This window comes from Sylvia atricapilla, chromosome Z, assembly GCF_009819655.1.
Source record: "Sylvia atricapilla isolate bSylAtr1 chromosome Z, bSylAtr1.pri, whole genome shotgun sequence".
NCBI classification, from domain to species: domain Eukaryota; kingdom Metazoa; phylum Chordata; class Aves; order Passeriformes; family Sylviidae; genus Sylvia; species Sylvia atricapilla.
Window position 1 is genome coordinate 79,301,625 of NC_089174.1, and position 17,316 is coordinate 79,318,940.

Below are 17,316 nucleotides of genomic sequence, written 5' to 3' on the forward strand. Positions count from 1 at the left end.
AACTTTTACAGGACTAGGGAATGGTCCAATACTCTTGTGTGTATGTTCCTGTTCTCTCTTTCCTTGTTCCATCAAAGCAAAACCCATATACTTGAGAAAAAAATTTATGTTAAATCTAGGGAATGAACCAAAAAAGCCCAAGAAGATTAATGGTTTTGGAGAACTTTATAAACACAGATCTAATAGTTATTATCAGTCAGGCATATAAAAACGAAGATGTAAAGACATAAAAAAGGATAGGAAAAATTGCCTCAAATACCTTCATATCTACAATTTTAGAAAATTTCTACTCACAATTGCTTTTGTACTTTGTGACTCTGCCTTATACAGGAATCATATACACCAAGTCAAAAAATCTACAGGATATCCCTGTAGAGTATTTGCTTTTTTAAACATAGTGCGGATAAATCTTTAATGTCTGCAACAGAAATAAGATGATCTCGAACTGACCATTACATTCTATTACCCTACAAGGTACAACTAGTACTCATAGTTTTTCTCATTTTCCTAACTTCAGGTTAATTTTGTGAAGTTTTATGGGACATACTGGGACTTGTTTCAATTATAAAATAGCTAAGCTTGATGTCATTTCAGCCCAGTATTCCAGTGTAGTATCTCCAGAGATAATTTTAAAACACTCTACAATATAATATAAACTTCTATTTTTTATTTTAATATCACAAGACATCAAATTATTCTTTTGTTTGAAAGGATAACAAGGATACTACAACATTCTAAGAAAGCTTAAGATTTCAGGCTCCTATCACTGCTAACTGCTCAACCAAATAAACACCAACAAGGGATTAAATGTTTCTAAATCTTTACAGACTGAAGAACACAAAACTCAGGATAACCACCTCAGCACACATATCACAGTTGTATCAAGACCAGTAAAGAGAAAAGGCAAAAACAATGGATGTAGATCTCTCAGGGTTTATGTGCCTATTACAATATCTATTCCCAAATATCCCTACTTAGACAGTATAACCCAACTCCTTCAACAGCTAAAGAAAATATCCCAGAATGTTGGCTCTGAAAATTGGTTTTGAATGTCACTCAATGGCGTCATTCATAATAATGATGTGAACTATAATGCAACCTACACTTAATGACCACAAAATAAATGTATTATAAATATTTGTGAATATCTGTTATGACTAAAAAGTCATATATATGAATACATTGGTAGTATCCATGTTTATTTAATTCTGATACCAAATTGCTGAAAAAATATGAAAAAAGCAATAGTAAAAATTATTAACAAAAACCACAGAGCATTTTTACATATACATACCATTAATTACTTACATGCCAGTGCATCTGGCTCCTAAAAGAATCCTTACTTTATATTTATAATTAAAAATTGATTTTTTAACAGCACCAGGTTATAGTTCTGTACAGGTTACAAAAGCTGCTTTACTTGACATTAATGGGTAAACTCTGCACATTGCTCAGTAGTCTACAGATCTAAGCATAAATATTCGTAGAAACTGGACATAAGTAACGTAACTGTGATTTGGATTTGGCATGCTTAAAATTAAAATGAAGCCAAATGCAATTACTAAATAAAAACTTTCTTGAATATTACGGAAATTCAGATTTACCACTCACTCTCCTGATAAAATCTATGTCTTTCCATTATTTTATGCCAAGGTTGGCTCTGTCTCAGTATCTATTTCATATTAAAGACTTTGTAATTTTGCACAATCTTTTCATCACGTTCAATTTTCCTTTTGCTTGGAGGTAGTAACTTGCTGTTTTCTTTAATGCATTCTATCCCACATACTTCCCTGTGTTCCAAAGCATTATTTTATTCACTGGAATAATTATCCAGCAGCCGTATTAAGAAAAACCTATTGGTTCATCTGTCAAAACCATCCTCCTACCAAAATCAGGTTTTAAGAGTTTGGGAGATATTAACATATAAAATACAGGACCTATCATTTATTTAATCAGTTAGTCTACAAATAAGTTGATGGAAATGTGCTGCTGATTCTTCCCTTTACAATTTCATTATATTTAAATAAATCAAAAGGTAGACAAAGAGTAATACCTGCAAAATCAACACTCAAAGCCATATTGCCATCCCATAAATACAGAAACTCCTAGGTCTTTTTTTCAACCAAGTAGCCTTTTAAGTAAAACATAAGACTTTCAAAGTTTCAGAAATCTATAGCAAATGAGTGCATGTTTTTTATTTAACTATCTGTTAGCAAAAAATAATTTAAATCTTAGTATAATTTAAAGAAAAGAAGCAAATAATAATCCAAAGTGTAGGTCAACACATAATACTGAATGCAAAATTTCTCCACTGATTTGTAAAAACAGATACTAAATTTTGATACAATTGATGTGATCTTATCTTTCAAAACTAGCCTTGATTTATAGTTTTTTTCAGAAGTTACTTTACATTTCTAGAGTACAAGGGAACTGGCCAGTGTGCCACAGATTATATATGAGGCATATATAGACATATCCTGTATTTACCTTGCATATCCACTTGTATATTTAGGATTCTTGGGCAGATGATACCTGGACCAGAACACTGAATATTTTTTTTTCCATATTGTCTGCATGGGCTTGCTTAGACCAAGATCGTTTTGGCTCCCTTCCAGAGTTAGAAAATTGTAGTCTAAGATCTACATCCTGCTGTATGGCAATCATAGAGTGTCTCCAAGAATTTCCTCTGATAGATCTAACTGAAATAATTTAAGATTCTTGGTTCTCCTCCATCTTCAAAAGACAACCTTGCCTTTGAAAGACAGAGCTGGCCGTCTTGCTTCTTTTAACTCCTCTCCTGCTACTGACAAGAAAAATAAACTATGATTCCAGAAATCACCCAGTTTTTTAATAACAAAACATATAACTTATATATATACACAGGCATGTTGCATGGAATGAAATTCATACTAATTGTTTTTCAGTCACTAAAATTTTACACTTGGCTCTTTTCTCCTATGAACAGGACATATTATAGGTTTCTACTCATCTCACAGAAATCTCTGTCCCCTGAGACTGCCCTCCAAGCCTCCAATTCTCAGTCAGTATTACTGCAATTAGTTCCATATGTTAGTGAAATTAAAGCCATTGCAAAGCATATATGAACAATCTTTACCTAAAAGCTTCATAGACAACAGCTATTATAAGCTTGGCAGACAACAACTATTATGTACTTCAAGGAATGTTTTCTCCAGAAATAAAAATCCTTTGGTCATTGCATGTGCTGGTTAATCACCCTTGCTGAGAGTTTTGGTAGATGTATTAGCTTAGCATTACACAACTTTGCTTTGTCTTGTTGTCATCCTTTGAGCCATATTCATCCTCTTTCCATCCTCTTTCCAGCACTCCTACAAAATAATTTGCTTTCCCACTACTGCCTGACGGAAATTATACCCTCCAGGTGATACTTCATGGTTACTCTTCAGTGCAAAACTGCTGTAGCAAGTGGTGACCTGAGCTGGTAAACTAGTAAATCCACATTAATTTTCCTTAACTGTGAACATGTAATGAAATTCAATCAAAAGTCATTCCAGCTGCACTAACGTGGTACCATGACAGCCTGGCCCAAACATGTGCAAAGGCCCAAAGGTCCATAAATCTAAAAGGTCTCACAGACCAGGTTTCTGCTTGGGTATCTGCATTTAATACTCTCACGTCCTACTTGTCTTGTTACACAGCAAATGCATTCCAAACCAGCTTGGCCTCTAAAGATCTAAATCAGCATTTTTCTCACCTGTTGCTGAGTCATGAAGAAATATTAGGAAAAACAAATAATTTTTCCTGTCAGGATTCCTTCTGCTCTTCTAAAAGTAGTCATAGATAGATCATCACACGAAACTTGCTATTTTTTTTTTCTCCCTGCTAACTGTTTACTACCTGCAACTGAAATGTACCTGCTCTTAGAGCTGTTCTATCTTAAAGAAAGATGTGAATGGGTAAAAAAGTGATTTTGGGTTCCGATATTTATCCTATTTGTGTTCCTCTAACAGCTGCCTGTTGTCATTGAGTTGGCATAAATGGTGAGGAAACTAGAAACTGGAGAAACAAAACAGTTTTACAGACTAGGCAACCTTATAAAATAATAAATCAAATATTTAAGGGGAAAAAATCAACTAATTTATAGGATATTAGATTCAAAGACAATAAGAAGCCTAGGTTTATAATGAACAGATCATGTTTGAGAAATCTGACATTTCAGAAAACAGATTCCAGGATTAGTAGGTGAAAGAAAAATTATATTTGCCTCTTGGTACAGTATTTAACACAGTATTCTATGCAACTGGAAAAAATCTAAAAAAAATGTGATGTGTAACATAATCTGTGTCCAAGTTGACTTTGCTAAAAAATAGCGTTTTCATTCCAGGTTAAAAAAATACAGCTGAAGTATTATAAAAATAATTTATCACTGAATCTCCTATGCATAAATTTTTGGGTTTTTCTAGTTCAAATATCACTCAGTATCTTCAGTAATGATTTTTTCTGAAGTTCATAGATGGTAGTAATTCAAGTAGTGTTGCAAACACTGGCAATGATAGAGAAGTATCTCAAAAAATCTGAAGAGATTAGAACTATGGAAAGAGATTCAACAGAGTACTTCTAGATTTATGTTAATATAACTGCAATTTCATCCCAGCCCATAGACTTCAAAATTAAATTTAGCCATAAATCAAACCAAAAATGGAAAAGAATAATAGAGATGCGAATGTAAATAATTAACTAAATCAATGAAGAAACTCAGTGTAAAAAGGCTCATGAAAAATATGTTTTTAATTGGCAATAAAATCTGAAAGACCACTGCATATATCTGGCTACAATTTGAAATTGTGCAGGAGCATTATGAACAACTGTCCAGCACTATTATATTTGCATAACACAAGCCACAGAATTTTGTCATGTTCCTTTCCCTAAATCTGTAGAAATAACTTCTTCACTTTATGTTGAATTATGTCCTCACCAACAAACAACTTATTGTCAGGAAAATTATGGGATCAAAATGGAGTTTTTCAAAGAGAAACAAATAGAAGCAAATGAGAGAAGAGCAGAATTGTAGCAAGAACAATCTCCCAAATACTCCCAATACTAAAAATAATACCTTGTAGTAAGGTGATGATAAGCCTACAGTCAGAAATACAAAGCTGTGAAACAATCTTAGAAGAAATATGAAAAGCATACTCTTTTTCATAGCTAAAACCAGGCTGCAATGACCTACTAGAAAGACTACTAATGGGAGCAGCACTGAATTAACATAAGCAACTGGTGATTATAAAACAAAATAACTATGTGTATTTTTAAAAATAATGCTAGCTTTAAATAAATACATATATATACATATACATATGTATATATATATGCATATATATATACATATATATATCCCCTTAGCAAATGAAATCATATTGAGAGAAACCTGTATCACACATATATGGTAAGGATGATTTACTCATTACTGCTTTAGTTTAGACATTCATCTCAAATACACCAGTATATAAAACTGTGTGAGTGCACAGGTTTTTTTTTATCACAGAGGTGTGATACAAAATGCCTTAAACTTATCACAGCGGCCGATGAGAAGTTTTCTTCCTCTGAATAGCACCAACATTAAATGTCTGTCTCTGCCCATTGACTCTACAGAAGCTCAAGCACCTTGACAGCCCAAGTCAGTGACTTCTCTAGATCATGTGGGAAGCTACATCTGAATCAACCTAAAGATTTTGGTCTAGATGAGTCTCTTCAGAAAAGATACACATTATCTTATTCTCAAGTTAGATCCCTAAAAGAAAAGGAGATGCAAATTTTATTCTTAGTGGCCTCACACTCAGACAACTGACTGGTTTAAGTCCCTCTCTTAAAATACAGTAAGTGTGTGAATTACTGAACAACCTGTATTTCTTAAGGGAATGATTGCACTGATGACACTGAACCTGTCAACTGTTACTTGCCTCCAATAAAGCCCATCTTTCAGCATCTAAACAAATCTGTTAAGAATCTGTTTTCAGTGAACTCATGGTTATAAGTACTTGTCTTCAAAATTTAAAACACAAACATTATTTTTAATGTTAATTAATTATGAATTAATTATGAATTATGAATCATCTTTACCAATGTATATATTGATATGAGTATATTTTTTGAATAACGTATTTTGACTGTTTGAATTTTTTCATAGTGAAATTTCAGGTAGCAATCTACTTCTGGTTAAAAATCACCACAGAAGAAGAGGCTATCAGAATTTTAAGGTATTAATATAAAGATCTATGCCATTCTCTTCCATAACCTTTATATTCTCACCAATGGTATCAAAGAACATTGATAGGTAAAAACCCACAAGACTGTGTAACAGACATCAGAAGAATGAAAAGCAGAAGGAACAGGGCTAAAATCATCTTCCCTTCATTAGATTTCCTCACATTATGTATGCTTACAAAATGTGATCCATAGACAAATTCTGCCCTCCTTTATTTCCCACTCTCAGATTAATGAAGTAATGAGATATGATCAGCACTTCAGAATCTTTTGAGTAGATTAAAATGGTAGAGAAGTCTTAAGGTGGTGAATGGAGCAAAAGAAGTGTTTGCCATTACACTGAAATAATACTCTACAGAAAAAAGTTTTGAATTACTTACTATATATCTGTCTATTCATTATAAAAATGTAAACCATCAGAACAAGTCACTATATCTCTACAATTGATCCCAAAAGGTGTCAATTTTTTTGAAAACTCATTTTTCTTGAGAGATTACTTACTCTAAAAAGCTGGTGATGTAATCCCGACTGCAAGCTGACCAGGAGAAAGGATTGGTGTTTGTTGTAATATGAGCTGCCATTAGCTTTGCTGCTTCATGACCTTTGGTCCCACAGGAATTTCCAATTCCATCATGATTCATACCAAAACTGCTCAAAAGAATAGGAGAGAAACAGCCCATTACTTTTCTACAGCATCATATATCACTTAAAAATAATGTCACATTTACAGCAATCACACTGGACCTAAAGGAACACAGTTCAGGAGAACTCCTAAGCAGAGAGTCAGTTAAGTCCTGATTAGTTTTTTCAGATCTCATAATACAGCACAATAACAAAACTTTCTTTCCTTCTATGGATTTTTGGAAGCATTTTATTTGTTTTCTAAAGCTTTTAAAGAAAACATGTCTGTATTCCTGCAAGACAAATAGAGAACACTCAAGCCTTTATTTGGTATGGTACCTAGACATGGAATATTATAGTGCAGATTCTAGGATCAGTAAAAAAGGACAAAGAATAGATGCTGTTGCTGTAACAATACCCTATATATAGGCACAATGGAACCAATGATAAGTCAAGTAGAACATTTTATAATTTTTAGGACCATCCTGTACTCACACTCCCTATCTGTATCCACTCACAGAGGAACTTGGACTCCTTCTGTTAGAGCTTTGTTTTGTCAAAGAATGTCAAAATGAAGACAATTAAAAATCAGTGGAAAATATAAGAAGAAACCTCTGGGTGTAAATTGGCCAAAAGAGATTTTCAGGACAGAAATTAACTTTCAAGAAAGATGATATGACCCTAGTAAAAAAAAAATCCTAAAGAATCCTCATGTCTTAGAAACCCTTTGAACTACAGATCATCAACACAACCATTAAATTAAAACTAGAAGTAAATTCACAGACAATCTATTTCAACAGACTTTCATTGCAGACTGTCTTTGTTTAGGATAACCAACAACGTATACTTATGGATGTGACATAAATGAGTCACCTGAACAGAATATTTCTCAATAGTATACACATTTCTAAACCTCCACTTCCTTAGTCTTAGTTTAGTTTCCATACAATCATGTGGGGAGAAAATTTCCCTCATTTCTTATTTTTTTAAATATTAAGCTTTGATCAATTTTCCCCCCTCCTTGAAGGCTTAAGAAAGCAGAGGGGCAGATAGTGAGAGACACAGGAACTTCCCTGATAATGAGACAGAGAAGTAATGAAAACAGTGCCAAAACTGAGATTCCCAGAATCATATACAGATGTCTGTCTTTGGACCCTTCAGTATGCTAAAAAGACTGACTGATTTCTTACTCATCATTCAGGAACACAAATTGTGTTGGCGCACTCCATTTTGATTTTCTACAACATTTGGGACTGACTACAAGAACGTACAAAAAGCAGCAGATAAGAAACTAACCTTTTATCAGCTGACAATACCACTTCATACCAGCTCATGCCAGTTTTTTCACTGAAAGCAGTGGCAGTTTTTGTTATAGTAATCTGAACACATTGCTCCAGAATGTGGTATAAAACCCTAAGACTTTAATGTTGCCCTGAATTTCAACACACCGATTTTCCATTTCACCTCTTCAGATGATCATAACAACCTACAAGAGGAAGGTGTTGGCAACCACTACTCCTAAAGAAAAAAGAACATCAGTGAATGATGGATGATTCCTACAGGATCAGGAAGGACTTCATCATCAAAAAAGCAAGGCTGCCTTGCCTGTGGAATGTGTCCCTATGGAATACATATTCTGCAGCAATGCCTGCATGTGTCTGGCTCAGTTTGTTATATCTCAAAAATGCAGAAGCCATTTACTGTATTAGACACTGGAAAGGTCTGACTGACACCTCAGACTTATATAATCAAATACAGAATATCCCTTGCTTATAAAAAATACAGCTTCAATCAAATCATCTGAGCAATGCATGCAATGCAATGAAACTTTCAAACCAGTGTTAATTATTATGATCTTATCAATAGGTATTTGTATTAGGAGAGGAAAGAACTTAGATGGCCTGTGCAACTGGACATGAACTTGCAAACTGAACCAGAATTTTACAAACAAAAACATGCTTTATTTACCTGTTCTCAGCAGCAATTATTTCTTAGAATTTGGGGTACTTCAGACAGAAACATTCCTTTTTGAAATGTCTCTGTACCATTTCTGAAAACAGACACCTTATTTTTTAATAAATCTCCATAAATTACTCCTTCATAGAAATGAGTTGGATGATTCTTATATTCACCTTACCTCTAGTTACTGTATCCCATTTATTTAAAAACTAACAGACTTCAGTTCTCTGGGAAACGGAATTTTTACCTTTTGGGCATGTAAGTTAAAGAATGAGCATAGTTTAATAACTTTCCATCTACCTGCTCTCCTTGTGAAAAAGGTAACGTTGATGACAGTGATATACCTGATAAAAAGCACATCTGTGGATGGAAGCTGTAATTTCTGATGCACATGGGAACTCCATCAATGCCTTTCCATGAGCCAATGGTATACTTTATAAATATTCATTCACCTAAATCATCTAATCCTTTCCAAGAAGGTTTTCCTACTTGTCCTTGCTTCTGAATTTAGGAGGAATGTGCTCATGAGGTGCAGGTAACTTTTCTGCTGTTTGCAGAAGGGTTTTCCAAAGATGGTTAGTGGCAGCATGCCATTACAGTCCAGTAATTTGCCCTCCTGTGGGCAGGATTGCAGATGGAAACACATTTCTGAACAAATTACCAGTTTTATTTCCATCAGAACATGCTGGTCATATTTGGCCATCATTACATTAAAACCAGGTCTTTACAAAAGCCTGTTTGCAACTGGATTGGCATGGAAAGGTTAGGAAGAAAGTAAGGAACATAAAATATTCTTTGTGGAGCCACTGTTATAATGTGCCTACCATTTTCGAACTCACTAAACATACACAGACTTTATTCCTTTCATTGGCTTAAAAGCCTGTCTAAAACTGCCAGTATAATTCTGTCTTTACAAGAAATGCCAAATGGGTGAGCAGAGACTAAAATCTCTTCAGCTGACACAGAAGTTATTCAATGAAGTTATCTTTCCACCTACCATCTCAAGGAAGCATGTTTAAACCAGCAGCTCTTGTGTTTTCATGCATTATGGCCCCTCATTTCCCAAGAGAGCACTTACTTTACATTAAAGAATTGTGTAGAAACACTTAAGAACTTTAAAATTATAACTGAAACTCTCCTGCAAATTATCTCTAGTTCATGTGCATCTTAAAAAATTCTAAGGCAGCACATTCTAGGAGTGCTCACTCTCTGTTTCACTTACTAACATCTGTAACTGAACAGATTTTTTTTCCTTTGGCAATCTGTTTTTCCTTATATTTGAAAAAATTATCTGAGGGAATTATTTGTAATACACATCCAACTTAAAATCCAACCCCAGAAATCACAGGGGAGATAACTAGTGTCAGCTGCATCGAATAAAAGGGCAATAGATAAGCAGAGACCCTGGAGTATAAGCAGAGGGAAGGATGTGAATATAAACTTCTTGACTACCCTTCCTTTATCTTGCAGAAAAACAGCACTGCAGGTCCCTACAGTTTCATTTGGTTACTGATTTGCTTGGTAGTTCTAAACAATGATGGTTATGGCTGCCAAAAAAACACTTATTGCTCATACATATGAAATTACAGCAGTCATTTTTGTGAGACAGCTAGAATGCTTCCATTCTTATTTACTACCCAGACACCTTGGACTTAGAGAACATGGATCCACAACAATCTGAATGCATCTCCATAATGTTCCCTAGGATTTGTTTTGTATATCATGTACTTTATTAGCCCCAATGTCACCTTAAAACTAGTAGTCAGGTGAACTGCTGTTTCTCAACCAATTATCTCTGCTATCCAGCTGAAGTATTAATTATCTGCGTATCAAACAATTTCCTAGCTTTCTTAGGGGTTTGGAGCATTCAGAAAAGCAGAGATTGCTAATGTTTCATTTCGCTAAATAAAATAGAGAATGTTAGGGTTTTTTGTTTCTTACTGACTCATTAGTTACATGGTATCGATCCAGTTTTTAAAAGCAGTGTCTTTCAAGTTGCTCTGCCACTTGTTTAACAAGATTAGGAAGAAGTGTGCCAGAGACAGAACTGTGAGTCAAGTGAGAAAAGAAGTTACACAAGCACAAGCAAGAGAAATACTCAAAAGACAAGCACTGGATCTTCTTGACCATTATGTGAAGCTGATTTACAGCTCCAAAACCGACATATCCTCAAGATAAAGAATTGGCACCCTATCTTTCTCAGAGAAAGAAAAGCAACTTACACCTTAAGAGGTTTGATGATAGTAATTAGCTGTATTAGGAGATGAACTCACATGCTAAGAGTGAAACGGGCTATTTTCAAGTAAGTATCTTGACCCTAGGTACATTGCAAGTACTTCTGCCATGAACAGACACACTGACCTAACATTTATGGGGAATGAAGCAAAAGGATAGGGAAGGGTCATAAAGTGCATCAGTGAAGAATACTTTAAAAGTATTTAAAAGTAAATCTCTGTCACAGTTGTGGACATGCTTGAACAAGTATTTTTGCATTTGACAGAAGACCTAAATAGTGACAGATTACCTAAATTTGCTTGGAGAAACTGAGTTTATTATATTAGATACAAAAAATTTCGTAAGATTATTATTAAGTAATTTTGCCAGTGTATTGCACTTATTCACATAATGGTTTAAAAAGCGTCATTTAAGTCTATTTAATATATTCATATGAAATATGAATATTTCATATTAATTTAAATCTATTTCATATATATTCACATATAAATCTATTTCATATAGCTTGGAATGTCTATTTAGAGCCTACTTTGAAAAATTGTTAGTTTCCCCATATCTTTAAACACAGGCATGGTTTTGAATATGCCTTTTTTTAGTGTCAGTAGAAAATACATGAGGGAAGAAAGGGAAATGTTTCAACATTATTTTCTTCAGCAAAAAGTGGGTGAATCTGAACATGAGCTACTATTAAAGAATAATAGAATGCTTTTTTCCCTGCAATATCAGAGCTACATGAAACAAAGCAGAGTTTCTACGTGGACACACATGGTAGTTTTATTAATTATTCTTGTGTCTACTAGTGGGACAATATCTGTTAATTTTTATGAGGTTATGGTAAATTCTGGAGACCTTACAATCATCAGATTTAATGTTTTCTCAGTAACGAAAGTAAGTGCTTTTTCTTTACCTTTGTAAATATTTCCCCTGTACTGTCTCTTAAAAGAGAATTCTCCTCTTTCTATGTAGCCCTACACATTTCAGCCAATGTAATAAAAGTATTGGTTATAGCTACATAACAGCATGAAAATTAAAATTTACCATTAGATGACATTGCAAATGAAGGGATAAATAATCAAAAAGTATTGTCTTGAAAAATCAATGTTTTAATTTAGGATTCCAAACATTAATAGCATGTATTTAAAGTACCTAACTGTATATTCTTCAAGGAAGGAATCAAGGTTAACTAGTTAGTTCAGTTTCTGTTTCCATGTCTTAACATGGATTTTAACCTTAACTACTGATTTCCTGCACTTGGACATCATTCTGCAGTTTGGAGTATCCCTAATGCTTTATTTTGATATAATACAGAATTTTAAACTTAGGTGAAACATATTAGTTGCCTGAAAACTGGGGAAACAAACTAATTCAATAAGAGGAACTTTATAAAAGGCATATCTGCCATGAAATTCAACATAATTTTAGCACACTTCTATCCTAATATTTTCCTATTTACTTCATAAATATTGCTCTTCTCTCAGTTATGGATGATGACCAAACACCCCATCAAAATCCATTTTTATAAACAAGCATAATTTAGTATTAAATAACATATAAGGCTCTTAAAACCACAGGAATTTCTAAATTACTAAAAATTAATGCTATTTTTTCAGAAACCTAAACTTTCTTATGGGACAACGGCAGATTTCTGAGGGATTGTTGCAAAAAAGCAGAGCACAAACTTCTGGATTACAGTGCCACAGTTATCCAGCTTTTGTGGCACCACAGTAACACCAAGTAAGGCTTGTGTGCTATACAAAGCCAATAGTGCAAATGTATCACTTTAAGTCAAAGTGGAAAGTATTGGCTGCAATCAGAAAGCAAACTTCTGAGCTCCCATATTCTTTGGAAATTTCAAGATGCCCTGATTCCACTTCACCCCCATTTTTTCTTCTTGCACTTTTGTTAAGACCTGTGAAGTCTTACTATGTTCAGTTTCCTTGATAAAAACACTTTGATGTTAGAAAAATTATTTTCATATTGCAAATTCTAAACTTCAAATATTATTTCAGATAGGTAGAGATAGATTTTTGCCATATTTTAAATATAAACATGTCACACAATTTGGAGGATTTTGCTTTGTTTATGACATTTTATTTTATATGCATGTCACTAAAACTGAAGTCTCAAAGAAAACGTTTTAAAACCTACAATATTATAAAAGCAGGTACAAACAGTGTTTCTTTAGCAAAAACAATGAGGGCAGGGGATGGAGGGTGGGGAGTGAGAGAGATAGAAATAATTATGCATGGTCTTATGTGACTTGTGGACATATTTTGGTTAAGGTTCTTGCTGTTTCACTTTGTTGGGGTTTTTGTTTCTTTGGTTGGCTTGGTTTCATTTTGCTTAATTTCATTTTGCTGGGTTTTGATTTGGTTTCGTTTGGGGTTTTCAAACTAAAAAAGGTACCTAGTCCCTAAAAATTCAAGCCACTTGAACACCATCTCTCCTGGACATCTAGCAGGAATAAGCTTAATGTGCTCTGTTTGCTGTTGAGGAGTTCATACACTGAAGACTTCAGAGACACTGCTATAGCTAAAGAAGGAAGACATCAGAGACAAAACAATGACAACTGCATCAAATGGAGAGCTGATGTTAATACAATCCTTCCTAGCTGTGTTTCAACTAGGTTTGAAAAAGCTATTGTAAAGTTTGGTGTATGTTTCTCTATTAACTCAGACTGGAGTATTTTCTTTCTAGTTGTACAAAAAAGACATTCCTTAACATGCACTTCTTCTAGAAAACCTCTCACTAAAACTCAGGTCCTATAATGCAGCTGAGGATTGACTGACTGTGGTGAGTTGACCCTGGCTCAATGCAGGTGTCTGCCCCTCTCTTCCTCATCTGGACAGGACAGAGAAAATACCAGGAAAGGTTTGTGGGTTGAAATAGAGACATGAAGAGACCACTGACTCCTTAATCACCCTCATGGGCAAAGTAGATTCAGCTTGCTGAAATCAGCTTAATTTTATTACCAATTAAATCAGAATAGGAGTATGAAAAATAAAAATTAAATTTTAAAACAACTTTGCCCCCACTCACCCCCTCTTCCCAGGCACAAATTTACTCCTGTATGGAGAATGGGGGTTGCAGTCATTAAACATCTCTCCTGTTCCCTTTGCCCTGCACTGCTCCCTTCTCCAGCATGGAGTCCCACCCACCCACAGCAGACAGTTCTCCATTAAATTCTTCAATGTGAGTCCTTCCCATGGGCTGCAGTCCCTCATGAACTGCTCCAACGTGGGTCTCATCCTTCAGGCACAGCCTGCTCCTGTGTGGGTCCACCATGGAGTCACAGGTCCTACCAGGATCTTGCTCCAGCACAAGCCTCCCACAGGGGCATAGCCTCCCTTCAGGCATCCAGCTGCTCCAGCATGGTGTTCTCCATGGGCTGCAGGTGGATCTCTGACTCCCTGTGTCCCTCCATGGACTGCAGGGCACAGCTGCCTCACCATGGTCTGCACCTCAGGCTGCAGGGGAACCTCAGCTCCAGTGCCTTCTCATTGACCTCGGTGTGTGCAGAGTTGTTTATTTCATGTATTCTCCTTTGTCTTTTCTGGCTGTTGCTGTATAACAATTTTTCTACCCCCTTTCTAAAACGTGTTATCCCAGAAGCCACTGTCACTGGTGGGCCACCATGGGCCTACCACTGTCACTCCATCCTGGAGTCTTTTGGCAACTGCTCTGTGGAACATGGAGGAAGCTTCTGGCAGCTCCCCACAAAACACTCCTCTGAAGCCTGCCTGCTACTAAAACCTAGCCATGGAAACCCAATGTGCTGCTCAAACATGAAGCTCACTGGTCACTGAATGAGGTAAAGACAAGCATCTCCTGAAATCTTCAGAAAGTGCCCCCAGATTTTACTCCAGCACTGAAGACCATGCTTCTCATATAGAAGGAGGTGCATTTATAACATTTTTCATTTTGCATACAATGGCTGAAAAGAGACTTTGAGAAGTGCTAGAATTGCAGGCATACTTTAGCTGTATGAACCCATTTAGAACTAAAAGCATGCTTGAAACTACCACTGTTCTTCATCTTGAAGTCAATTCACCATTTTGACTACACATTCTTACTATTTCTCACATCTTTATCAAAATATGACTGCTAAACTTTCAAATTTAAATTCATAATGTCATCTGTAATAAAGACAAGTCTGAATTTTCAGAAACTATTTTAGCCACCTAGCTTATCTACAGCTCCTTTCATACAGCCCCTCAATGACTGTCTATCATTAGTAAATTCTTTTCTTATTCCAAGTTCTATGGGCAACTTTTTATCCTAAGCCTAGTCCACCATCCTCATTTTTGTCATATCCCTTGTTTACCCATTTTTATTCTATTTATTCTTTTTGACTCTGTTTTTCACTTTCCAAATCTCAACTCCTCCAAGAAGCTGCAACAAAGAATGGTAAAATACCTTTCTTTTACTGATACACCTCTTCCAGTGGAATCTGGAACTCCTTACCAGTTTAATTAAGCATGCTGTACAGCATGCATGGGACAAGCTAGACATTTTAGAACATATAGAAATATAAAAGCATAGAGCAGAAAGCCACTTAACTCAGCTGGCTGGGGAATAAAAATGGGACTGGATTTTATGTCATTCAACTTGTCTGAGATGAAAGCATAGTCAGGCCTGCAAAGAGTTCCTCTCTTCACCAAGAAGAAAAAGTCAAACTTTGCTTGACAATTTAGGGGATACATACTCAATTCTCACTCCTGATACAAGTCACTGTTTGTCATTTTTGCTTACCAGGAATCTTATGCAATTTTTGTGTGAAATATATAATGGTAGGAGACCAGCATTCTGTATGTCAAACATCAGAATTCAGTTTTCTAGAGAAATTCTGAAGTCTAAAGGGCAACTCTGAAATTTATCTAATTCACAGAAGTACTGAGAGTAATACAAGACTGTTTTCTGAATCATAGCTAGGAAGAAAAAATCATAAAATGTTAAGTTTCTCCATTGTTTATGCCCTCAAGAAAAAAACAATCACTGTATACCACCATCTTCAATAAAAACAGTGGCTATGAATCTGAACTGCACACAGCTGCACAATACCAAAACTGGTATATATATATTTACATAGAAGCACTACATGTGGTAAGGAATGGAAGCCAAAATTAAAAAAAAAAAAAAAACAAAAAAAAACCAATCTGTAACTATTTAGCAGAAAGTATGACTGACTGTTACAATCAGACCACCAGTTCCTTTAAGGTTTCAAGAAATACTTTCCTGATCTTCTTCAATCAAATGGAACTAATTTGGATCAATACAAGATTAAATGAATTACATTTAACACACTGTGATATACAGCAATTCAGACTGAAGGATCTGAATAAATAATTAACAATTAATAAAATATGATCTTTCAAAGTGCAATTCTCCCATTTTAATCTAGAAGACTATCCAGAAAAAAATTTCTTCTTGAAAACTTAAAAGACTGATTGTGGTTCAGTCATACCTTCTGTTAAGTATTTACTGGAAGAGGGGGTAATTTCTTTTTGCCTCTGTTCCACGCTACTTATACAGTTTTATGTGTATATTCATCAGTCACTTGGATGAAGGGGCAGATGCCTGCTCAGCAAATTCAGAGGACACAGAGCTGTGAGGAGTGACTGACACCCCTGAGTGCTGTGCAGCCCTTGAGAAGGACCTCAGCACGTTGGAGAGATGGACAGAGAAGAATCTGAAATTCAGCAAAGGCAAGTGCAGGCTCCTGCTCCTGGAGAAGAACAACCCCAGGCACCAGCACAGCCTTGGGCTGACCTGCTGGGGGGCAGCTCTGAGGAGAAGGACCTGGGGCTCCTGGTGGACAACAAGCTGTCCATGAGCCAGCAGTGTGTCCTGGTGGCCAAGAAGGCCAATGGGATCCTGGGGACATTAGGAAGAGGCTTGGCAGCAGGTCATGGAAGGTGATCCTGTCCCTGTACTCAGCCCTGGTGAGGCCTCACCTGGAGTGCTGTGTCCAGTTCTGGGCTTCTCAGGACAAAAGAGACATGGAGCTGCCAGAGCAGGTCCAGCAGAGGGGTGTGAAGATAAATAGAGAAGAGATGACTGAGAGAGGACCTCATCAGTGCCTGTAAGTATACGAAGGGGAGGTACCAAGCCAGGCTATTCTCAGAGATCTGAGCAATAGCACAGAAACTGATGTACACAAGTTCCACCTGGACATGAGGAAGAATTTCTTTACTGTGCAGATAACCACACACAGGAACAGAATGCCCAGAGAGGCTGTGAAGTCTCCCTCACTGGAGA

General features: G+C 35.8%; 1 protein-coding gene across 1 annotated transcript in view; it reads right to left on the minus strand.

Annotated features, from left to right (window-relative positions):
* Window positions 1-17,316, minus strand: part of ADAMTS6 (ADAM metallopeptidase with thrombospondin type 1 motif 6) — a 138,848-nt gene that overhangs the window by 61,953 nt on the left and 59,579 nt on the right. The window contains exon 9 of the mRNA XM_066339996.1: window positions 6,745-6,891. Within this exon, the coding sequence (XP_066196093.1) occupies window positions 6,745-6,891 (147 nt within the window). The remainder of the gene's footprint in view (window positions 1-6,744; window positions 6,892-17,316) is intronic.